The 25,233-nt window shown below is 43.8% G+C and overlaps 1 protein-coding gene across 2 annotated transcripts in view; it reads right to left on the reverse strand.

Moving 5' to 3' along the window:
* The window catches only part of LOC109866828 (N-terminal EF-hand calcium-binding protein 2-like), a 140,004-nt gene that overhangs the window by 57,837 nt on the left and 56,934 nt on the right, over nucleotides 1–25,233 (reverse strand). For both annotated transcript variants that reach the window (XM_020455684.2, XM_031802070.1), the window contains exons 4-5: nucleotides 24,759–24,784; nucleotides 24,221–24,318 (exon numbers count right to left, since the gene is read on the reverse strand). In XM_020455684.2, coding sequence (XP_020311273.1) covers nucleotides 24,221–24,318; nucleotides 24,759–24,784 — 124 coding nt within the window. The remainder of the gene's footprint in view (nucleotides 1–24,220; nucleotides 24,319–24,758; nucleotides 24,785–25,233) is intronic.

Here is a 25,233-nt window from a genome sequence, read left to right on the forward strand (position 1 = left end):
CAGTGATCGCTGAGATCCTGATTGAAAACAGTGGAGGTGTATTTGGAGGGCATGTTTGTCAGGATAATGTCTATGAGGGTGCCCATGTTTACGGATTTAGGGTTGTACCTGGTGGGTTCCTTGATGATTTGTGTGAGATTGAGGGCATCTGGCTTAGCATATCCCAGAACGAACTCTGAAGCTAGATGGGGGGCGATCAATTCACAAATGGTGTCCAGGGCACACCTGGGAGCGGAGGGGGGTCGATAGGAGACGGCTACAGTGAGAGACTTATTTCTGGAGAGGTAAAAAAAATAATTAAATTTAGAAGTTCAAACTGTTTGGGTATAGACCTGGAAAGTATGACAGAAATTTGCAGGCTCTCTCTGCAGTAGATTGCAACTCCTCCCCCTTTGGCAGTTCTATCTTGACGGAAAATGTTGTAGCTAGGTATGGAAATCTCAGAACTGTTGGTGGCCTTCCTAAGCCAGGATTCAGACACGGCAAGGACATCAGGGTTGGCGGAGTGTGCTAAAGCAGTGAGTAAAACAAACTTAGGGAGGAGGCTTCTGATGTTGACATACATGAAACCAAGGATTTTTTGATCACAGAATCAACAAATGAGGGTGCCTGGGGACACGCAGGGCCTGGGTTTAACTCCACATCACCCGAAGAACAGAGGAGGAGTAGGATGAGGGTATGGCTAAAGGCTATCAAAACTGGTCTGAAATATGGATGGAAATATGAATGGATTAGAAATATGAATTGAAATATATAAAAAAAAATACAACAAAAAAATACAAAAGTACACGAGAGGACAAACAAAACACGTCTGCACTGCTACGCCATCTTGGAATACCAACTGTTTCACTAGCACAGATTGGAATTTGTTCCGGGATTCATCCGATAACATTGAGGAATTTACCACATCAGTCACCGGCTTCATTAATAAGTGCATCAACGACGTCATCTTTTACAGTGACCGTATGTACATATCCCAACCAGAAGCCATGGATTACAAAATCTGCACTGAGCTAAAGTCTAGAGCTGCCACTTGCAAGCGGGACACTAACCCGGACATTTATGAGAAATCCCGCTACGACCTCTAACGAGCTATCAGACAGGCAAAGCGTCTATACAGGACTAAGATCGGATCCTACTACACCGGCTCTGATGCGAGACACATTACTCATGCACGCATTATTTGTCTCTCTGAGGTACATCTCATACCCTCTAACTAGACCAAACACCTCCAATGAGTGGAGAAGAGAAAGGAGACTGTGGGGTAGGGAAAAGGGACATAGTGTGCCATGTGTTATCACAATGGAAGCAACAATGACTGCATACGATTGGCGGTACCACCTATCACAATAGTAAAGGGAGCAACAAAAGCTTCTGTCTATTCTGTACATAAAATAAATAAGCCGACAGTATACCTCACTAAGCAGTAACCTGTCATCTGCAGACTTATATTCAAATCTAACACTCACCACTAACCCTGTTATATATATAGAATTTCAAAAGAGCTCCCCAATTAGATTATTCAGACGTAGACAGATCTGTGAGAGCCCTGTGTTCCACAGCCGCAGCACGAGCATGTTCCTGAGGAAAAAGAAGGAATGAGAGAGAGAGAGCTTCATCTGGATGTGCCCTCCCCTGAGAAACATAGCAACCATGCCTTGAAGGCTGGCTTCTTCACTCCTTCCTCCTCTTTCTGCACCCTCTTTGACTTTCCACAAAAAAACAATATATTAACTGGGTGGAACTTTATTACTCAGAGAGCCAGGCTAACAATGCAAAATATATCCCTTTAGACAGACCAGACACTGGGATGTTTGATGACAAACAGATGTTATTGTGACAGTTGGTTGCATGACACACCCATCAAATTATTTACACATCCTCATAAAATTATCAACGCTGACTGTTGAAATATGTCCCCGAAACAGAACAAACAGAGGCACAGTAGGGATCAATCCCTTGGCTTTCCCCTCCAACAGCTCTACAGCAAAGCAGGTGAGGGATTCTTGATAGGTGCCTCCTCTGTTACCGTGGTAACCCAGTAAGGTTTGATTAGGCTAGAGGTATGGATATTAAGTGCCACTAGAGTTCACACCGGGCCATGGTTAATATAACTCCACTGCTACACAGACAAAGATGCTGTGACTTCAGCAGTAAACAGAAAATAAGCAATGAGCTATTGAGAATCTCATTTTCAGGAAACCTTATTCACCTCTATTCATGACCTCATCTAAGAAAAAGTAGCTGGATGAAACCTTGGTCCTGTACAAAACAAAAACAGAAGCACTTAAGTGGACTTATCTCTGGGTTTGAACTGTGTGTCAGCATTGAAAACACATTGAAGATACTCTGTCCCTCTGTCCCTACTGAAGAAAGGATGGAACATGATCAAACCGATACAGCATCAGCAACAGTGCCTTCAGAAAGTATTCACAGCCCTTTCCACATTTTATTGTGTTACAACCTGAATATAAAATGCATTACATTGAGATTTGTTTTTCACTGGCCTACACACTATATCCCATAATGTCAAAGTGGAATTATGTTTCCAACACTGCAATAAGTATTCAACCTCTTTGTTATGGCAATCCTAAATAAGTCCAGGAATGACAAGTCACATAAGAGGTTGCATGGACTCACTATGTGTGTAAAAATAGTGTTTAACATCATTTTTGAATGACTACCTTATTTCTGTATCCCACACCTTACAAATGGTCTCCCAGTTGAGCAGGGAATTTCAAACACAGATTCAACCAGATTCGATACCCCCTGACGAAGGGCACACAGCCCGAAACGCGTCAGTTTAAAAAAACTTTTTTTCCATTGAACATGTCATAAAACCATAAAAGCATTTTAATATATTATATGAAGAGGTCCTTGGTCCTCCTTTCTTTTTGATGACCAATTTACCCCTTTTATCAAAGAGCACCTTCTGTCTACCAAAATCTACTATTGTGTACATTAGCAGCGCTTCCCTTCCTTCTATTTTTCTACATTTCTAAAAACATGTTTTTACTTTGTCATTATGGGGTATTGTGTGTAGATGGGTGACCATAGATGGATTAGACTGTAACAGGAGGGCTTCTTAAAGAAAAACTAACAGTTCTGTGAGAGCCGGAATTGTTACTGGTTGGTAGGTGATCAAACACTTATGTCATGCAATAAAATGCTAATTAATTACTTAAAAATCATACAACGTGATCTTTTGGATTTTTGTTTTAGATTCCGTCTCTCACAGTTGAAGTGTACCTATGATAAAAATTACAGACCTCTACATGCTTTGTAAGTAGGAAAACCTCCAAAATCGGCAGTGTATCAAATACTTGTTCTCCCCACTGTATATATCATATATATATATATATATATATATCGTAGGCTACTAAATATAAATTCCAGCGACACACTGACTTATGAGGAAAATGAAGCCATAGGCTACTCCCAGTGATGGCTGGTGTGCCCGTCGTGCCAATAGCCTCTCTCAAGATGAGCTACTTTGAAAAACAGTGCTGCTATTAGAATAAAGCTTTTCAGATTTGTTTTTACATTTTGTTTCTACAGACAGATTAGTCTTCTTTTTCAGCAGTAGGCATTTGCTTTCCAAACTGTATGTTTTTCCCGCAATTGTATTTTGAAATCTGCAAAAGGCAAACCGACAGCTACAACCAACCATAGAAATATAATCCATAGATGGCAGTTCCCATTCAAGTCAGGACTGGCATCCATTGCTAGTGTACCCATGAGTTTAACAGTCAAATTGATAGGGTAAGAGGTTACAAACGCCTATGTATTATATGTCTATTGCCACAGTGCAACAGGCTGTGTATTTGACACGCATGCTGCCCAAACTGCAGTCTTCCTGGCTGTAGGCATACCGGTAACTGCCCAAATAAAGGAAACACTTGAGTGAACGAAGGATACAAAGTATATGTTATGGTGTGGGGTGCATTTTCCTGGCCAAGGCACATTGAAGCTGTCCTGGCAGATCGTGGTGGCCCAACACTTTATGTTGGTGTTTTCTTTATTTTGGCAGACACTGTACCTGTATGTGCGTGTGTATAAAACCTAATCCACAGTTCTTTTTTAAAATGATTGATCAAAATGATTAAAAAAATATTAATCAGTTACCTAATCAAGGCAGGGCCCCCAGTTACCAACGTGGGCCCCCTACCTCCTCCCCCCATCTGATGATTAGCAGAGCTGCAGCAGCAGGCTGTCTACACTCATTGAGAGTCTACACTCCTGAGTCCTCCTGTGGTTGGCGGTTGCAGTAAAGAAATACAAAATATATACTACATATATAATATATACTATATATACAGTATAACATACAGTGCGTTCGGAAAGTATTCTGACCACTTGACTTTTTCTAAATTTTGTTACGTTACAATCTTATTCTAAAATGTATTAAATCGTTTTTTCCCCTCATCAATCTACACACAATACCCCATAATGACAAAGCAAAAACAGGTATTTAGAAATGTTTGTATTAAAATATAAAACTGAAATATCACATTTATAATCATATTCAGACCCTTTACTCAGTACTTTGTTGAAGCACCTTTGGCAGCGATTACAGCCTCAAGTCTTCTTGGGTATGATGCTACAAGCTTGGCACACATGTATTTGGGGAGTTTCTCCTATTCTTCTCTGCAGATCCTCTCAAGCTCTGTCAGGTTTGATGGGGAGTGTCGCTGCACAGCTATTTTCAGGTCTCTCCAGAGATGTTCGATCGGGTTCCGGGCTCTGGCTGGGCCATTCAAGGACATTCAGAGACTTGTCCTGAAGCCAATCTTGCTTAGGGTCATTGTCCTGTTGGAATGTGAACCCTCACCCCAGTCTGAGATCAGGTTTTCATCAAGGATCTCTTTGTACTGTGCTCCATTCATCTTTGCTGAAAAACATCCCCGCAACATGATGCTGCAACCACCATGCTTCACCGTAGGGATGATGGCAGGTTTCCTCCAGACGTGACACTTGGCATTCAGGCCAATCTTGGGTTCATCAGACCAGAGAATCTTGTTTCTCATGGTCTGAGAGTCCTGTAGGTGCCTTTTGTCATGTGTCTTTTACTGAGGAGTGGCTTCTGCCTGGCCACTCTACCAAAAAGGCTTGATTGGTGGAGTGCTGCAGAGATGGTTGTCCTTCCATCTCCACAGAGGAACTCTGGAGCTCTGTTAGAGTCACCTTCCTGACCAAGGCCCTTCTCCCACGATTGCTCAGTTTTGCCAGACAGCAAGCACTAGGAAGAGTCTTGGTGGTTTCGGTATCAAACTTCCATTTAAGAATGATGGAGGCCACTGTGTTCTTGCGGACATTCAATGCTGCAGAAATGTTTTGGTACCTTTCTCCAGATCTGTGCCTTGACATAATTCTGTCTCGGAGCTCTATGGACAATTCCTTCGACCTTATGGCTTGGTTTTTGCTCTGACATGCACCGTCAACTGTAGGAACTTATATAGACAGGTGTGTGCCTTTTCAAATCATGTCCAATCAATTGAATTTACCACAGGTGGACTCCAACAATTTGTAGGAACACCTCAAGGATGATCAATGGAAACAGGATGCACCTGAGCTCAATTTCATGTCTCGTAGCAAAGGGAATACTTATGTAAATAAGGTATTTCTTTGTTTTGTTTATAAATTTGCAAAAATGTCTAAAAACCTGTTTTCCCTTTGTCATTACAGGGTATTGTGTGTAGATTGATGAGGATCTTCTTTAATCCATTCACAAAGTGAAGGAGTCTGAATACTTACTGTATACAGTATATAGTTCCTTACTACATTTTCTTTGTAAAAATAAAATATATATATTGTTTTGCTTCCTCTTGGGTGCAGCAGGGATGAGGAGGGGTGGAGAGGAGAACAGAGAGAAAATGAAAGTGGTGCACACGAAAAAGAAAGAAAGGACAGAAAATGTAAAAAAACGGAAAACAACAGGCCAGCGTAAGAAATGTCACATTGGAAAAGTTGTAAACTTGGAAGGTCACTTAGCAAAATAAACAACTTGTCCTGAGTGGATTCAGAAAAAAAGTGTTTGTGTGTGTGTGATTCCAGGCTTGAATAAATAAGAGGATAATGAGAGTAGCTCATTAAACAGTGTGCGCAGGACGAAAAGCAGATGAGATGTGTTTAATGAATTCTCATGTTCTCCCTTACTCCTATCCTCCCCCCATGGGAGTGTCCATTAGTCATTTCCACCTGCTAAAGAGCCAATTAAAAACGTTCTGGAAACATTTCAGACTTCCTTATTAGCATAACTTCTTTTAATGTACAGTAGTTGGAATATTCAACACACATGTCCTGTACACTTGTGTATTTATTTGGGTACATATTTATATGTTTGTTTGGTTTTATTTATATGTTTGTCAGTTAGATATAGTCTAACTGACTGTTATGTGGAAATGGAAGCTTTCCCCCCCAAAGGACTTACTGGATCTATAGCTCACATCTCTTTCCATTAGCATCAAATCCAGTCCCTGCCATCCAGATAATCACAGTGAGTCCTGGTGGTCCAGTGCTGGGTCAGTATGTCAGCTGCAGGGTGAGAAATGACTGATCCCTGTTAGGGAGTCAGCTGCCAATCTTCTCTTAATGACAGCCCCTGACTGACCCACAGCCTGCTCTTAGGGGGATACAGACAGACCCAGAACAAAATCACCGCATGGCAGTTTGGCTGTACAGGTATGAGTGCAATCATTGTGACCAGCCTGTCATCAGAAGCAACTCAGCCCAGCAGGTAGAATCCCATACCGTGTCTGCTTCACACACTGCTAATGACATGTTCGCAGGCAGCTATGGAAGATCAAGAAGCTAGCAGGGACACAGGTATACCAGCTAAATTTGGGTATGGCACACTGCTTCACTGATATTTCCTTCTGTCTCTGTGGTGTGGATTACACCAACAACAATAAATATTTGCATGCAATACCCGAGATATTCAGGAGTTTTACAAATGAATGTAGCTCTTAACCACCTGAGTAATCCCGCAGCTTAACAAAGACGAGGCGTTAACGCTAGCACTACCAGAGGGAGGCAAAGATGTAAATCACTCACATAGACAGCCAAATTATTCTTAATTGCCAAAGCTTTGCGTGAAAGTTCAGGATGCATTATTTCATGCTCCTGTTTAGTAATGACTTAATAATCACTTTTGAGAATTGATCTGCATATTTAATTTCCATCCTAAAAAGGGGTTACAACTGTCCCTCTAGTTGACACAGACTTTCACAGGATGAATATTTCATGAAGTGAATGGAAATATCACAATTACATGACTTATTAGTGGTGTGTCCCCTGACACATGAAAGATAGACTCACAGTCTATCTCAAAAACAGATAAGTTATCAATAGCTTCTTCTGTAAACCAGTCAGGTCCTCAAACAAACATAACATGGAGTTGAGCCTGGGTTGTTAGATTATCCAAAATGAAATAGACATCAATCTCCTGGGCTTTATTTTCCAGCTAGGCGAAAGAGAACACCTGACACACTCACCAGGGGAAATGCCATAATGGACATGATTGCAATCAAACTCAAGGGATGCGCAACTCAATACTGTGTTCAAAGTTCAAAGGTAGAAATCAGAACAGCAGGCAGGAGGATTGTCCTAAACACCATAAGGCAGTGATTTTAAGCATGAAAGCAGCATTCTTTTAATGCTCCCTCTTTCCCTGGGAGAATTTAACAATCCGTACAGAGGGAAACTTTACATTTTAAACTTTAGTCATTTAGCAAACGCTCTTGTCCAGAGCGATGTACAATTAGTGCATTCATCTTAACAAACAACACATCACTATCGTATCAAGTACATTTTCCTCAACAAATATTTATCAGCGCTAGTAGGAAAATATCTCTCACAGGGGGCACCGCGAGGGGATTTTAATATACTCTTCAAGAGGTTTCAGACATAATGAGACCTTCCACCTGTAGAAGGTTTCAACAGCCGCCCTGTAAACACACTTCATGTTAAAGGAGATGTTTAATGTTTAAGATTAAACATCAGAGCATAGCAGCAGAGTCAGTGTGTAACGGCGTTCTTCGTTTGTTGAAAGAGAGTCGGACCGAAATGCAGCGTGGTGGTTACTCATGTCTTTAATGAAGAAAAGTGCGATACATGAAAATAACTAATAAATACAAAAACAACAAACGGAACGTGAAACCTAATTACAGCCTATCTGGTGAAACTACACAGAGACAGGAACAATCACCCACGAAAGACAAAGCGAACTCAGGCTACCTAAATACGGTTCCCAATCAGAGGCAACGAGAAGCACCTGACTGCTGATTGAGAACCGCCTCAGGCAGCCAAGCCTATACAACACCCCTAATCAGCCGCGATCCCAAATACTACAAAACAATACGAAATACAATAACATAAACCCCTGTCACACCCTGGCCTGACCAAATATATAACGAAAACACAAAATACAATGACCAAGGCGTGACAGAACCCCCCCCAAGGTGCGGACTCCCGGACGCACCTCAAAACCATAGGGAGGGTCCGGGTGGGCGTCTGTCCATGGTGGCGGCTCCGGCTCGGGACGTGGACCCCACTCCATAAATGTCATAGTTCCTCCCCTTCGCGTCCTGGGATAATCCACCCTCGCCGCCGACCATGGCCTAATAGTCCTCACTCAGAACCCCACAGAACTGAGGAGCAGCTCGTGACTGAGGGGCATCTCGGGACTGAGGGACAGCTCGGGACTAAGGGGCAGCTCGGGACTGAGGGGCAGCTCGGGCCTGAGGGGCAACTCGGGACTGAGGGGCAGCTCGGGACTGAGGGGCAGCTCGGGACTGAGGGGCAGCCCGGAACTGAGGGGCAGCCCGGAACTGAGGGGCAGCCCGGAACAGAGGGGAAGCCCAGTACTGAGAGGAAGCCCAGTACTGAGAGGAAGCCCAGTACTGAGAGGAAGCCCAGTACTGAGATGAAGCTCAGGTAGGTAGTAGGCTCCGGTAGATCCTGGCTGGCTGGCGGATCTGGAAGATTCAGGTTGACTAGCAGATCTGGAAAATTCTGGTTGACTAGCAGATCTGGAAGATTCTGGTTGACTGGCGGATCTAGCTGCTCTATGCAGACTGACAGCTCTGACTGCTCCATGCAGGCTGACAGCTCCTTGCAGACTGGAAGCTCTTTGCAGACTGACAGCTCTGACTGCTCCATGCAGGCTAACAGCTCCTTGCAGACTGACAGCTCCTTGCAGACTGACAGCTCCCTGCAGACTGACAGCTCCCTGCAGACTGACAGCTCCCTGCAGACTGACAGCTCTGACTGCTCCATGCAGGCTGACAGCTCCTTGCAGACTGACAGCTCCTTGCAGACTGGCAGCTCCTTGCAGACTGGCAGCTCCTTGCAGACTGACAGCTCCCTGCAGATTGGCAGCTCCCTGCAGACTGGCAGCTCCTTGCAGACTGGCAGCTCCTTGCAGACTGACAGCTCTGGCTGCTTCATGCAGACTGACAGCTCTGACTGCTCCATGCAGGCTGACAGCTCCTTGCAGACTGGCAGCTCCTTGCAGACTGACAGCTCCTTGCAGACTGACAGCTCCCTGCAGACTGGCAGCTCCTTGCAGACTGACAGCTCTGACTGCTCCATGCAGGCTGACAGCACCCTGCAGACTGGCAGCTCAGGCTGCTTCAAACAGGCAGGAGGCTCCGGCAGCGCTGTAGAGAAGGAAGGCTCTGATAGCGCTGAACAGGCGGGAGACTCCGACAGCGCAGGAGAGGAGGAAAACGCTGGCTGCGCTGAACAGGCGGGAGACTCCGACAGCGCAGGAGGGAAGGAAGGCTCTGGCTGTGCTGAACAGGCGGGAGACTCCGACAGAGCAGGAGAGGCGAGGCGCACTGTAGGCCTGATGCGTGGTGCGGGCACTGGTGATACTGGAGCGAGGACACGCACAGGAAGCCTGGTGCGGGGAGCTGCTACTGGAGGACTGGTGTGTGGAGGTGGCTCTGCATAGACCGGACCGTGCAAGCGCACTGGAGCTCTTGAGCACCGAGCCTGCCCAAGCTTACCTGGCTCGATGCCCACTCTAGCCCGGCCAATACAAAGGGCTGGTATGAACCATACCGGGCTATGCACCCGCACTGGAAACACCGTGCGCTCCATAGCATAACACGGTGTCTGCCCGGTCTCTCTAGCCCACCGGAAAGCACAGGGAGTTTGCGCAGGTCTCCTACCTGGCATAGCCATACTCCCTGTAAGCCCCCCCCCCAATAATTTTTGGGGGTTGCTTCTCGGGCTTCCTTGCCAACCGTGTTCCCTCGTATCGTCGGCTCCTATCTCCTGCTGCCTCTGCTTCCTCCTTGGGTCGGTGATATTCACCAGGCTGAGCCCAGGGTCCTCTTCCGTCTAATATCATCTCCCAAGACCAGAAGTCCTTATATCGCTGCTCCTCATGACTAACAGGGAGAGTTGGCTCAGGTCTGACTCCTGACTCTGCCACTCTCTCCCTGAGCCCCCCCCCAATAAATTTTTTGGGGTGACTTTCGGGTTTCGCTCTGCGCCGCCGTGTTTTCCTTTTCGACTCCATTCGCCTATAGCCTTCTTCGCACTGCTCAAGCGAATCCCATGCGGGCTCCTGCACTCTCTCTGGGTCGGCCGCCCACCTGTCGATTTCTTCCCACGTCGTATACTCCATGCCATTGCTGTCCATAACGTCCTCCTTTCGCTTTTCCTGCGGTCGCTGCCTGTAACCACGCCGCTCGGTCCGTATGTGGTGGGTGATTCTGTAACGGCGTTCTTCGTTTGTTGAAAGAGAGTCGGACCGAAATGCAGCGTGGTGGTTACTCATGTCTTTAATGAAGAAAAGTGCGATACATGAAAATAACTAATAAATACAAAAACAACAAACGGAACGTGAAACCTAATTACAGCCTATCTGGTGAAACTACACAGAGACAGGAACAATCACCCACGAAAGACAAAGCGAACTCAGGCTACCTAAATACGGTTCCCAATCAGAGGCAACGAGAAGCACCTGACTGCTGATTGAGAACCGCCTCAGGCAGCCAAGCCTATACAACACCCCTAATCAGCCGCGATCCCAAATACTACAAACCAATACGAAATACAATAACATAAACCCCTGTCACACCCTGGCCTGACCAAATATATAACGAAAACACAAAATACAATGACCAAGGCGTGACACAGTGCTGCAAGAGAATAGAGAAGAACAGGAACAAATGCTGTGAGAGAAGGAGAAATAACAAAAGAAGAGAACGAGAAGAGATTGGTGATGGAGAAAAGGGTGACAGTGATGGAAAAAATAGCTTTTCTAAATCATTGAAGGTGTTCTTGTTTGTAGTCATTCAGCTATGTTTAAACAGAAATGGTTTTCTTCCAAAGCGCCATCTCTCTCTTCCCCAAGGTCCTGAGGAGGCCACTGCATGACAGCCAACCATGTGAACACAGCAGCACCAGTAGCTGCAGCACTGCCTAGCGGAGCACCGTAAAAAGGATCCTCAATATTTAAAGAGTGAACTCCTAGATAGTGTACGTCTAGATAGTTTACAACAGGCCTTCAGCCAACTCTTTAAGGACTCTAAACTGCAGTACTGTAGCTCGGTTCCGTCAAGTACCAGGACTGTAAACTGCACAGGATGCCGATATTCAGCCTGGAGAAAGAGAGCAATGGTGAGGGCTGAGATAGACTGATAAATAAAACAACAGCTGTTCAACACAGTCGTTCAACGCACTTCCGGGGTTGTCTCCGTACTGTTGTACTGTTTCTTGCCACTTGGCTAGCTGCCAAACTTTTTCGCTTTTTACTCTTAATAACTATATAATCAAGTTTACTAAGGTCTTAGCTTTGTCCTCCCACAACTTTTTAAATAAAATTTACTCACCCCGTACGCTTTATCTGGACATAGATCTGCAGGACCTCCTCCGGTCGCAAAAAAATAAAAAGCTAAGTAGCATTATTGCTTCTCATTCCAGTCCCTGAACTCTTAATATGCAGGTGAACTATCGCCTTATGGTGAAGATAGCAGAGTTGCAAGCTCAGCTTCAGACACAATCGTTAGACAAGGGAAATGTAAGTGTAGGAAAGGATGATACAACGTCTGTGCGAACAGTAAATACAGGGAGTAGTGTTAATCCCCCTGTACAGCCCCTGTAGCCGGACAATTTTCTTGTGGCTTCTGGAAAGAAATGCATTCGGCATGCTTAACCGGTGTCGCTCATTCAGCCGATAGAAACTTTCAACTGGTTTCCCCCACTAAGCAATGAGTCGGAGTCAGAGCCCGAGCCTTCTCAGGTCTCTCCTCCACCCGTTATGGGATCTGGGCCGCCGGAGCTTCCCACCATTAGCTCTGACAAATTGAAAACCCTAGTCATTGGTGACTCCATCCAGTATTAGACTTAAAAGAATCATCCAACAGTCATACATTGTTTACCAGGGGCAGGGCTACCGACGTAAAGGCTCATCTTTAGATGGTGTAGGCTGAGACTAAAAGTAGTGAATGTAGATGGTATAGGGATATTGTTATCCACGTCGGCACCAGCGATGTTCGGATGAAACAGTCAGAGGTCACCAAGCACAACATAACTTCAGTGTGTAACCTAGCTAGAAAGATGTGTTGGCATCGAGGAATTGTCTCTGCCCCCCCCCCCAGTTAGGGGGAGTGATGAGCTCTACAGCAGACTCAAACAACTCAATCGCTGGTTGAAAACTGTTTTCTGCCCCTCCCAAAATATATAATTTGTAGATGACTGGCCCTCTTTCTGGGACTCCCCAACAAAGAGGACCAAGCGTTACCTGCTGAGGAGTGAAGGACTCCATCCAAGCTGGAGGGGTGCTGTCATCTTATCATCAACATAGACTGGGCTCTAACTCCTCTAGCTCCACAATGAGATAGGATGCAGGTCAAGTAGCAGGCTGTTAAGCAGCCTGCCAGCTTAGGGGAGTCTGCCACTAGCACAGTCAGTGTAGTCAGCTCAGCTTTCCCCATTTAGACTGTGTCTGTTCCTCGATGTAGGTCAGGCAAAACTAAACATGGCGGAGTTCACCTTAGCAATCTCACTGGAATAAAGACCTCCTCCATTACTGTCATTATTGAAAGAGATTGTGATTATATCTCAAATCTCAAAATAGGACTATTTAATGTTAGATCCCTCACTTCCAAGGCAGTCATAGTCAATGAACTAATCACTGATCATAACCTTGATGTGATTGGCCTGACTGAAACATGGCTCAAGTCAGATGAATTTACTGTGTTAAATGAGGCCTCTCCTCCTGGTTACAATAGAGACCATATCCCTTGCGCATCCCGCAAAGACAGAGGTTTTGCTAATATTTATGACAGCAAATTTAAAAAACAGTCTTCGTCTTTTGAGCTTCTAGTCATGAAATCTATGCAGTTTACTTGATCACTTTTTATAGATACTGTTTATAGGCCTCCTGGGCCGTATAACAGTGTTCCTTACTGAGTTCCCTGAATTCCTATCGGACCAAGGCAGATAGTCATGGCAGATAATATTCCATTTTTTGGTGACTTCAATTTTCAAATGGAAAAGTCCACAGACCAACTCCAAAAGGTTTTCGGAATCATCATCGACTCAGGGGGTTTTGTCCAACATGTATCCAGACCTAAAGTACCAGTCAAAAGTTTGGACACACCTACTCATTTCAGGGGTTTTCTTTATTTTTACTATTTTCTACATTGTAGAATAATAGTGAAGACATCAAAAGTATGAAATTACACATATGGAATCATGTAGTAACCAAACAATTGTTAAACAAATCCAAATATATTTTATATTTGAGATTCTTCAAGGTAGCAACCCTTTGCCTTGATGACAGCTTTGCACACTCTTGGCATTCTCTGAACCAGCTTCATTAGGTAGTCACCTGGAATGCATTTCAATTAATGTGCCTTGTTAAAAGTTAAGGTAGGGGTGGCATACAGAAGATAGCCCTGTTTGGTAAAAGTCCAAGTCCATATTATGGCAAGAACAGCTCAAATAAGCAAAGGGAAACGACAGCCCATCATTACTTTAAGACCTGAAGGTCAGTCAATCCGGACTTTGAAGTTTCTTCAAGTGCAGTCGCAAAAAACATCAAGCGTTATGATAAAGCTGGATCCCATGACGCCCGCCACAGGAAAGGAAGACCCAGAGTTTCCTCTGCTGCAGAGGATAAGCTCATTAGAGTTATCAGCCTCAGAAATTGCAGCCCAAATAAATGCTTCACAGATTTCAAGTAACAGACACATCTCAACATCAACTGTTCAGAAGAGACTGTGTAAATCAGGCCTTCATGGTCGAATTGCTGCAAAGAAATCCCTATTAAAGGACACATATAAGAAGAAGAGACTTGCCTGGGCGAAGAAACATGAGCAATGGATATTAGACCAGTGGAAATATGTCCTTTGGTCTGATGAGTCCAAGTTTGCGATTTTTGGCTCCAACCACCGTGTCTTTGTGAGACGCAGAGTAGGTGAACGGATGACCTCTACATGTGTGGTTCCCACCGTAAAGCATGGAGGAGGAGGTGTGATGGTGTGGGGGTGCTTTTCTGGTGAGACTGTCTGTGATTTATTCAGGATTCATTGCACACTTTACCAGCATGGCTACCACAGCATTCTGCAGTGATACGCCATCACATCTGGTTTGCGCTTAACGGGACATATCATTTGTTTTTCAACAGGACAATGAACCAACATACTTCTAGGCTGTGTAAGGGCTATTTGACCAAGAAGGAGCGTGATGGAGTGCTGCATCAGATGACCTAGCCTCCACAATCACCTGACTTTAACTCAATTGAGATGGTTTGGGATGAGTTGGACCACAGAGTGAAGGAAAAGCAGCCAACAAGTGCTCAGAATGTGTGGGAACTCCTTCAAGACTGTTGGAAAAGCATTCCAGGTGAAGCTGGTTGAGAGAATACCAAGAGTGTGCAAGGCTGTCATCAAGGCACGGGGTGGCTACTTTGAAGAATCTCAAATATAACATATATTTTGATTCGTTTAACACTTTTTTTGGGTAATAAGATGTAATAAGATGGTGGTTACTATATGATTCCATATGTGTTATATCATAGTTTTGATGTCTTCACTATTATTCTACAATGTAGGAAATAGTGAAGAAAAACCCTTGAATGAGTAGGTGTGTCCAAACTTTTGACTGGTACTGTAGGTATTGCCACAGTCATACCCTGGATCTAGATTTGTCCTGTGGAATAAATATTGTGGATCAACAACAAAAAATCCTCATAATTTTGGACTATCGGACCACCATCTTATTACTTTTGCAATCACAACAAATAATATGCTCAGACCCCAACCAAGGATTATCAAAAACTGCACTGTAAATTCTTGGACAACCCAAAGATCACATCTATCACTCCAGTGATTAATTGGAATATTGGAATAACTTTGCCACCATGGCCTATTTATTGCCATACATCCCTTATCTTACCTCATTTGCACACGCTGTATATAGACTTTTTCTACTGTATTATTGACGGTATGCTAGTTTATTCCATGTGTAACTCTGTTGTTGTATGTGTCGAACTGCTTTGTTTTATCTTGGCCAGGTCGCAGTTGTAAATGAGAACTTGTTCTCAACTAGCCTACCTGATTAAATAAAGGTGAAATACATATTTTTTTAATTCCTAGGGGCCCTTCTGTTGGAGTACAAAAATCAGTTAACCACCTAACTGAGGATCCAAATTTAACCTTGCGTAATACCCTAGATGCAGTGGCACCTCTAAAAACTAAAAACATTTGTCACAAGAAATTAGCCCCCTGGTATACAAAAAAATGCCTAAGCCTTGAAGCTTCCAGAATATTGGAATGGAAACGGCGCTCCACCAAACTGGAGATTTTCTGACTAGCTTGGAAAGACAGTACCGAATTACAAAGAGCCCTCACTGCTGCACGATCAGCCTACTTTTTCAACCAAATTGAGGAGAGTAAAAACAATCCAAAATTTATTTTTGATACTGTCGCAAAGCTAACTAAAAAGCAGCATTCCCCAAGAGAGGATGGCCTTCACTTCAGCAGTGATGAATTCATGAACTTCTTCGACGAAAAGAGATGCACAGAACTGCCAGGACCTAAAATCAATGGAGACACTCAAGTTTTGCAATCCTGTATCTCTCGACACATTCACGAAAATAGTCATGGCCTCTAAACCTTACAGCTGCCTACTGAACCCTATTCCAACTAAACTACTGAAATAGTTCAACTCCTATGTTGAACATAATAAACTGCTTCCTATCCTCCACATGTGTACCAAACTCACTAAAAGTGAAAAAGCCAAACCTTGATCCGGAAATTTAATAAAAAAACTATCGGCCTATATTGAATCTCCCATTCCTCTCAATTAAAAAAAAAGCTGTTGCACAGACTCACTGCCTTCCTGAAAATAAATAATGAATACAAAACGCTCCAATCTGGTTTTAGACCACATCATAGTACTGAGACTGCACTCGTGAAGGTGGTAAATGACCTTTTAATGGCGTCAGACCAAGACTCTGCATCTGTCCTCTTGTTCCTAGACCAGGGGTACTCAACTACTATTTGAGAAGGTCCAGAGACACAAATTGACCTAGGTGGCCAAAGTCCGGATGGATATCGTCCTTTATTGCCGCAGTGGTACAGCGTAGTAATAAACATAGTCATCTACGACTTAGGAAACATGTTGTTATATAAAATGTACATTAAATACATTAAACGAGACTACGAATTAATTACTACTTCTTTCGAATGTAAACGTACAACATTCCATCAACATTGCTGAAGAACAAAAGTGGTTACATAATTGTCTATGCAAAATGTGCACTGTGAACCATTGTACGTTGGCCTTGAATTTATATATATTTAAATAAAATACAGTGCATGTTTTCTGGAGAACAAAGGAGAGTTGAACAAAAATAATAACCTGAATGGATAGAATGTCGCTGTGGGCCATGCAATATTAATGTATAAGTCACAATGGGCCTTACCTTGCATTAATGAGAGAAATTACACTTTCTGTCTCCTGCCAATGCTTTGAACTTTGGCACAAATGGTATGTGAGCAACTCTGAGACAATGGTGCAAGTGTTCATTGGTGAGCCTGGTACAGTATTTGTTTTTAATGAAGTTCATTGTGGAGAAGGCTGATTCACAGCTGTATGTGGAGCCAACCATAATCAGGATGTATAATGCCAGTTTCTTGAGGACAGGGAAATCAGCTGCAGGCACTATCTTTCCCCAGAAAGACTCAGGGTCACAATCTCCAGCCTGGTCATTCAAAGCCACGTTTTCTTGCAGCTCAATCAACTCAATTTGTTGTGATCTGTTTAGCTTCTTCTGACAACTTTGTCACATTTGTGACCAAGAATGGGGTTCTGGATGAGCAGCAGCAGTTATCTTCCAACAGTGATGCCATCAAAGCGAGCCTTGAAGTTATCCATCAGCTTCTGGATGAAATCAACATGGTTGGGAACATCTTTGTCTCCCTGCATTTGCACCAAAAGATTGGGGAAGAGGACAAATTCTCCCTGGAGATCATTCTTGAAAAGCGCAAATTTCTTCTGAAAAGCCCGGACTGCTGTTATCATGTCTCACACTGTGTTGTCCCGTCCCTGCAGATTAACATTCAGTTGATTAAGGTGCCCTCTCCTCATCCTCTGAAAACTCTGAAAACTGAGTTGCCTTGTCACTATTTTGCTCTCATAAGAAAGCTTTGATTTCCACCTGAATGGCCCAAAAATGTTCCAGAACCCTTTGCTGAGTCATCTGACATTGTTGTGCTGTCATAAGTAATCCAAACTGGCATTGGCCTCTGTCAGAATGCCTTGTAGCAGGCGGTGTTGTAGGGATGATGTTGCTCTCAAAAAGTTGAGAAGTTTCATCATTGTTGTCATGACCTCAGAATACTATTTTCACAGACTGGCACACAGGACAAATGAATGGATGATGCAGTGATATGATGTCAGGTCAGGGTGGTCCTCTTTCAAACGTGCAACCAGTCTCCTCCCTCTTCCCATCATGGCTGGAGCTCCATCTGTGATGACTTCAGATCTATCCCCCTTTTGTCAGCATCCCTTTGATGGCCTCATGGGTATCCTCTCCTCGCGTGTGTGATTCTAGATGTGTTAAGCCCAATAGCTCCTCACAGAATTCCTTGTTTCGTTATAAAATCTGACAAACACCAGAAGCTGGGCATTATCAGTGTTATCTGTTGATTCATCCACAGCTAATGAAATACATGTTGCATTCTGAATAGCCTCATCATGTCACACCCTGATCTGTTTCACTTGGCGTGATTGTCTCCACCCCACCCCAGGTGTCGCTTATTATCCCTGCTGTATATATCCCTGTGTTTCCTGTCTCTCTGTGCCAGTTCGTCTTGTATGGTTTTTAAGTCTACCAACGGTTTTCCCGTACTCCTGCTTCTATTCTCTTTTGCTAGTACTCCCGTTTTTTTTTTTTACCCGTGCCTATTTTCTGGACTCCGTACCCGCCTGCCTGACCATTCTGCCTGCCCTGACCTCGAGCCTGCCTGCCACTCTGTAACTCCTGGACTCTGAACTGGTTTTGACCTTTTGCCTGTCCACGACCATTATCTTGCCTACCCCTTTAAGATTGTTTAATAAATATCAAGACTCAAACCATCTGCTTCCCATATCTGCATCTGGGTCTGGCCTTGTGTCCTTATACATCAAGTTGTGAAGTTAAATCTTCAGCTCATATTTCAGCTCTCCTCATTGCTGTGGGATCTATTTGATATTTTCCCTGAGCTCATCTTTTTTTAACCCTCAAGCAAGGTGTCAGCAACTTCACACATGCATTCTTTTACCATCTCAGTGGTTGAAATTTTTGAGGGTGTTTTCCCAAAACCCAAGCTATCCTCAGTGAACACTCCATTCCATGTTGTTAGGCTGTCAGAGAATTGACAAGTACTTTGGTGGACTTATCATATTGGGATTTGAGATGGTTCATCTTGTTTGTTCTCACCTCTGTGTTCAGGGGATACGTCTGATAGAATTTACTGTGCCTGGTGTTATAATGGCGCTTAACATTGCCTGCTTTCACGAGAGCTACAGACTCATTGCATATCAGGCACATTTGTTTTCCTGCTAGTTGTGGGGAGAATTAACAAATACTGTTCTGTACACTCGTCTTTGAATATATGGTTTTCAGAGTATTTAAAAAAATGTAACAAGCCATATTAACAAAGATACTGGTAACTAAGATTCTTCTATCTATGATATTTACATTTGAACCGTGGTCAAATCTTTCTGTTTCTTTCTGCCTGCTTGTCCCAAGGTTCCGCTGAGGATATTTGGATTAATGTGTAAGACGCGGCTTCTTGTATTTGCATATAACCACGCAATTGGATTAGATGGGGAGAGGCGGCCGCTGCTTAGAGAGAGAGCGAGAACAAGAGTTTGCTGAGTCAAAGCGGCCGCTGCATCCGGTAGATTTTTATTTATTTAAAGATGTCTGAAAAATGATGTATTGCATAACAGTTGAGTTTGGCTGTCCTAGACCTTAGTGCCGCTTTTGACACAATCAATCACCACATTCTTTCGGACAAGTTCTTGCCTGATTTAGATCTTATCTGTCGGAAACATATCAGTTCGTCTCTGTGGACAAATCAAGTGTATGTTTCCGTGTTCCTCAAGGTTCTGTTCTAGATCACGATTGTTTCCACTATATAATCTACCTCTTGGTGAGGTCATTTGGAATCACAATGTCAACTTTCACCACTATGCAGGTGACACACAGCTAGCTGTACATTTCGATGAAAAATGGTGAAGCTCAAAAATTGCGTACCCTGGAAGATGTTGTTTCAGACATAAGGAAGTGGATGGCGGCACATTTTTTACTTTTAAACTCAAAACAGATCTGCTGTCTGATCTGACAATGAATATTGATGGTTGTATGGTCCTCTCAAATAAAACTGTGAAGGACCTCGGCATTACTCTGGACCCTGATCTCTCTTTTTACGAACATATCAAGACTATTTCAAGGACAGCTTTTTTCCATCCACGTAACATTGCAAAAAACCTTTTGTCCAGAAATGATGCAGAAAAGTTCATCCATGCTTTTTTAAACTTCTAGATTAGACTACTGCAATGCTCTACTCTCCGGCTACTCGGATAAAGCACTTAATAAACTTCAGTCAGTGCTAAATACGGCTTCTAGAATATTGACTAGAACTAAAAAGGGGATCATATTACTCCAGTGCTAGCCTACAGTGTCTTCCTGTTAAGGCTAAGTCTGATTTCAAGGTTGTACTGCTAACCTATAAAGTATTACATGGACTTGCTCCTACCTATCGCTCCGATTTGGGCCTGCCATACATACCGATACGTACGCTATGGTCACAAGACGCAGGCCTCCTTATTGTCCCTAAACTTTCTTAGCAAACAGCTGGAGGAAGAGGTTTCTCCTATAGAACTCCATTGTTATGGAATAATCTGCCTATCCATGTGAGAGACGCATACCTGGTATCAACCTTTAATTCTTTACTGAAGACTCATCTCTTCAGGAGGTCCTATGATTAAGTGTAGTCTGGCCCAGGAGTGTGAAGGAGAACGGCAAGGAATGGGACTGACGAACCGCCCTTGCTGTCTCTGCCTGGCCGGCTCCCCTCTCTCCACGGGGATTCTCTGCCTCTAACCCTATTACGGGGGCTGAGTCACTGACTTACTAGTGCTCTTCCATGCCGTCCCTAGGAGGGGTGCGTCACGATGTGTCAGGCTTTTTTTTCTATGCTCGACTTGAGTAGGTTGAGTCACTGCGGTGATCTTGCTGTCCAGTTTTGTGCCCGCTCGGGATAATGTGGTAGAGGAGATCTTTATGGTCTATACTCAGCCTTGTCTCAGGGTAGCAAGTTGGTGGTCTGTTGATATCCCTCTAATGGTGTGTGAGCTGTGCTTTAGTAAAGTGGGTGGGGTTACATCATCATATCGTCAGACAGGGCCACAGTGCCTCCCCCCCCCCTCCCCCCTCTGTCTCAGCCTCCAGTATCTATGCTGCAATAGTCTATGTGATGGGGGGCTTGGGTCAGTCTGTCCTATCTGGTGAAATGTTCCTGTCTTATCTGGTGTCCTGTGTGAACCTAAGTGCTCTCGCCCTAGGACCATGCCTCAGGACTACCTGGCCTGATGACTCCTGGTAGTTCCCAGTCCACTTGGTTGTGCTACTGATCCAGTTTCTGCTGTTTTACCTGTGGCTATAGAACCTTGACCTGTTCACCGGACGTGCTACCTTGTCCCGGACCTGCTGTTTTTGACCATCTCTCGCTCTACCGCACCTGCTGTCTCGACCTCTGAATGCTTGAGTATAAAATGCCAACTGAAATGTACTCCTGAAGTTCTGACCTATTGCACCCTATACAACCACTGTGATTATTATTTGACCCTGCTGGTCATCTATGATCATTAGAACACCTTGAAGAACGATCTGGCCTTAATGGCCATGTACTCTTATTATCTTAACCCGGCACAGCCAGAAGAAGAGGACTGGCCACCCATTAAAAGATTCTTCCTAGGTTCCTGCCTTTCTAAGGAGTTTTTCCTAGTGACCGTGCTACTACATCTGCATTGCTTTCTGATTGGGTTTTTAGGCTGGGTTTCTGTATAAGCACTTTGTGACATCTGCCCATGTAAAAAGGGCTTTATAAATATATTTGATTAGAATGGGGAGAGGTAACTAGCTGATTGCTATGTGTTGCTGGATGCTCTACCATCATCAAGTTGAACCCAGACTCAACGCTAATGAGAAGCCAGGCACAAACATAATATGGAAGTGAAGCTCTGAAACAACAGGCTATAGAGACATTATCTGAGTGGCTGCCACATTAACACATTATCGCATCACACACATCTACTGTAATCCCCAGTCCTATCTGCAGCACATGGGCGTTACATTAGAGTACTGGTGGATAGAGGTGCTTTCAGCCCCTTTTTGCTAGGAATTGTCTATAAGAAAGAACATCCTCAGCAAAGCTAGGCTCAGCTCCAATTCAATGGTTTCTGGTGGTGGATGCATTGAGTCCCCACCTTGCAATGTAAACCACATTGAACACTAGGGCTGGTACAATTACTGCATAACCGTGTAACCGATGTTTATGGATGAAGACCTTCAGGAAAATAAAATATTTATATTTTTTGGTGTGTGGAACGAACGACTGACTGAAGATGGGGTGGCCTGGCATTCGTGCAGTTGAGTCTGTTTCTACCAGTGGAGACTCCTTAGGAAGAAAGGGAGGTGAATTTCATAAAAAATGTAAATAATGAAACATTAAAAAAGTTCTCCTTTTTAGATAAAAAATATATACTAAATATATTTACGCCACCAAATAATTTAGTAAAACAAACTGTTTCGCAATGAACCTCTACAGTAGCCTCAGCAGCACTTTGTAGGGTAGCACCATGGTGACAGCTAGCTTCTGTCCTCTTCAATACAAAACCTAGGAGGCTCATGGTTCTCACCCCATTCCATAGATTAACACAGTAATTATGACATCTTCCGGAGGACGTCCTCCAACCTATCAGAGCTCTTGCAGCATGAACTGACCTGTTGTCCACCCAATCAAAGGATCAGAGAATGAATCTAGTACTGAAAGTATAAGCTACAGCTAGCTAGCACTGCAGTGCATTAAATGTGGTGAGTAGTTGACTCAAAGAGAGAGAAAGACAATAGTTGAACAGTTATGAACAAATACATTTATTCCAAAATGAAGGAGAAGCAAGAGAGTGATATAGAGAGCTAGCTATATTTCATAGTGTATATATAAAATAAATAAAAACTTTTGCCCAATTGGTAGTTACAGACCTGTCCCATTGCTGCAACTCCCGTACGGACTCTGGAGAGAGAGGCGAAGGTTAAGAGCTGTACTTCTTGACACAACACCCACTTAACCCGGAAGCCAGCCGCACCAATGTGTCGGAGGAAACACCATACAACTGCCGACCATGTCAGCGTGCATTGCACCCAGCCTGCCACAGGAGTCGCTAATGCACAATGGGACAGGAACATCGCTGCCAGCCAAAACCTCCCCTAACACGGGTGAAGCTAGGTAATTGTGCCCTGCCCCGTGGGTCTCCAGGTCACGGCCAGCTGCAACAGAGCCTGGACTTGAACCAGGTTCTTTAGTGGCACAGCTAGCACTGCGATGCAGTGCCTTAGACCACTGTGCAACTCAGGAGGCCCTATTTGTTACTTTCACTTACTTAGCTAACATCTAATGCAGCTAGCTAGTGTATCCTACTCATACACACGGCTCAAACAGAGTGGAAGGGGAATGGGAGTTAACTGACTATGACTATCCAACACTGGAACTCTTCCAAGTCAAGGTAAACTTTTGGTTTGATAAATTTATTGCCACCAGGATCTGCTAAACTGCTTGCTCATGAATGTACACTGTACTGCCTGATTGTTGTGGGTTTACTAACACGTTAGTTCTAGTAGCTATGTTGACTCTGACCGGACAATGATGTAGGCTGTGTTTAGTGGTTAGCAGTCAAGATATGTTTTTTTTTCACCTGGCCACAGACAGCTGATGTGTTGTGCACTGGAGTCTACAAGCGAAGGGAAAACGTGAGAGGAAGAAAGAGTGTAGATAGATGCGAGAAGGAATTATATGAATGTGTCACTACTGTCTGTCATCTTTATTACTCAAAATACTCTGTGCACAAATGTTGTAAACTTTCATTCATAGCCTCGGTTGTAGCAACCTCATGATGGGTATAGGGAAAAAGTGAGTATCATGTAGTAGCCTAAACCTATCGACGTTACATTCAGTTGAGTGAATGGAATATGAATGCCAGTCATCCAATAGGCTGTAATATAAAATATGGCCATGTTCAGAAAAAATATATATTGATCCTGCCACATCTTGAATGACACCCGAACGCCACTGGTTTCTACGATAACATGGATTCTTAACAACATGATGCAACTTTGTTGCAAACAAGTCTTCGGTTATCTGGGCTGCCATTAGAAATCTATTTCTATGGCAACACATGCAGTCAGGAGAGGAGGGGAGGAGAACGTGTATCTTACATTTTTTTTTAAAAGTTTTTTTTTGCTGTTGCTATTCCAACGGTTATTACTGTGACCGCAGTCATTTGGCTGAGCAATAACCATCATTCCATGACTAGCACAGCCCTGAAAACAAATGCAAATGATTAATACATACAGTAGTACAGACAGGACAAACTAGCACACACACATCTAATAGCACCTAGTAGTGTAGTGTAACGGGATGAGACTCACCTTCTTGGTGAAGTCCATGGCTCTGAGGATGGACAGGTTGAGAGTCTCCAGGGAGGCCAGTACACCCTCATAGTCACCCATGTGTTTGGCAAAGTAGTCTGGAAGGACAGGGAAGATGACAGTGGTAAGAGGGGGAAACACACACCACAGGCACGCACAAACACACACACACACACAGGCACGCACAAACACACACACACACACACACACACACACACACACACACACACACACACACACACACACACACACACACACACACACACACACACACACACACACACAGGCACGCACAAACACACAAACACAGGCACTTCATGTGACTTATGGGATAACGGACTAGCTACGTGATTAATCAATGCAGATATTCTACTAGGATGGTTGGGATGAAAAACTATTCATGGCATATTGACTTCACAGATTAACAATCTGGTCATACGTTCACATATCCAATACATCCAGAGACACAAACAAACACCATGTAAAGCTCACAGATACACACACACACACACACACATATTCATCTATTAAAACTTACCACAGAGTTCCTTAGTGTCAACATTACTAACACACCACAGGTTAGAGCAGCATAGGGAGAGAGAGAGAGCGGGAAGAGGCAGTGGGAGAATGGGGTAAGAAACAGAGGAAAGGCTGGCATGCGACACAACATGGATCTACAGTATAACCCTCTATATCTTCTCCATCAGGGGGGACCAGCAGGTTACAAGACCCAAACTTGAATCAGAAGCATATCTGTGCCCATGAATTCAGCTTCAGGTCACTAAATCGTTATTAATTTTGAATCTTATTATTTGGCATGAAACTGCTTCATATCACTGATGATGAACTACAATCTGGCGGATTGATGAGGAGCAGGAATAAGGTGAACAGTTCATCTTTGCTTGCTGTGGTCCGGTCAGCTGGTAAAATAGATTGACATTAAATAGCAAAAGCTTACATTGTAATTTAACATTCTAAACAGGCCAATCAATTACCCCACAACAGCAACTGGT

Source organism: Oncorhynchus kisutch, linkage group LG22, assembly GCF_002021735.2.
Source record: "Oncorhynchus kisutch isolate 150728-3 linkage group LG22, Okis_V2, whole genome shotgun sequence".
Classification (NCBI taxonomy): domain Eukaryota; kingdom Metazoa; phylum Chordata; class Actinopteri; order Salmoniformes; family Salmonidae; genus Oncorhynchus; species Oncorhynchus kisutch.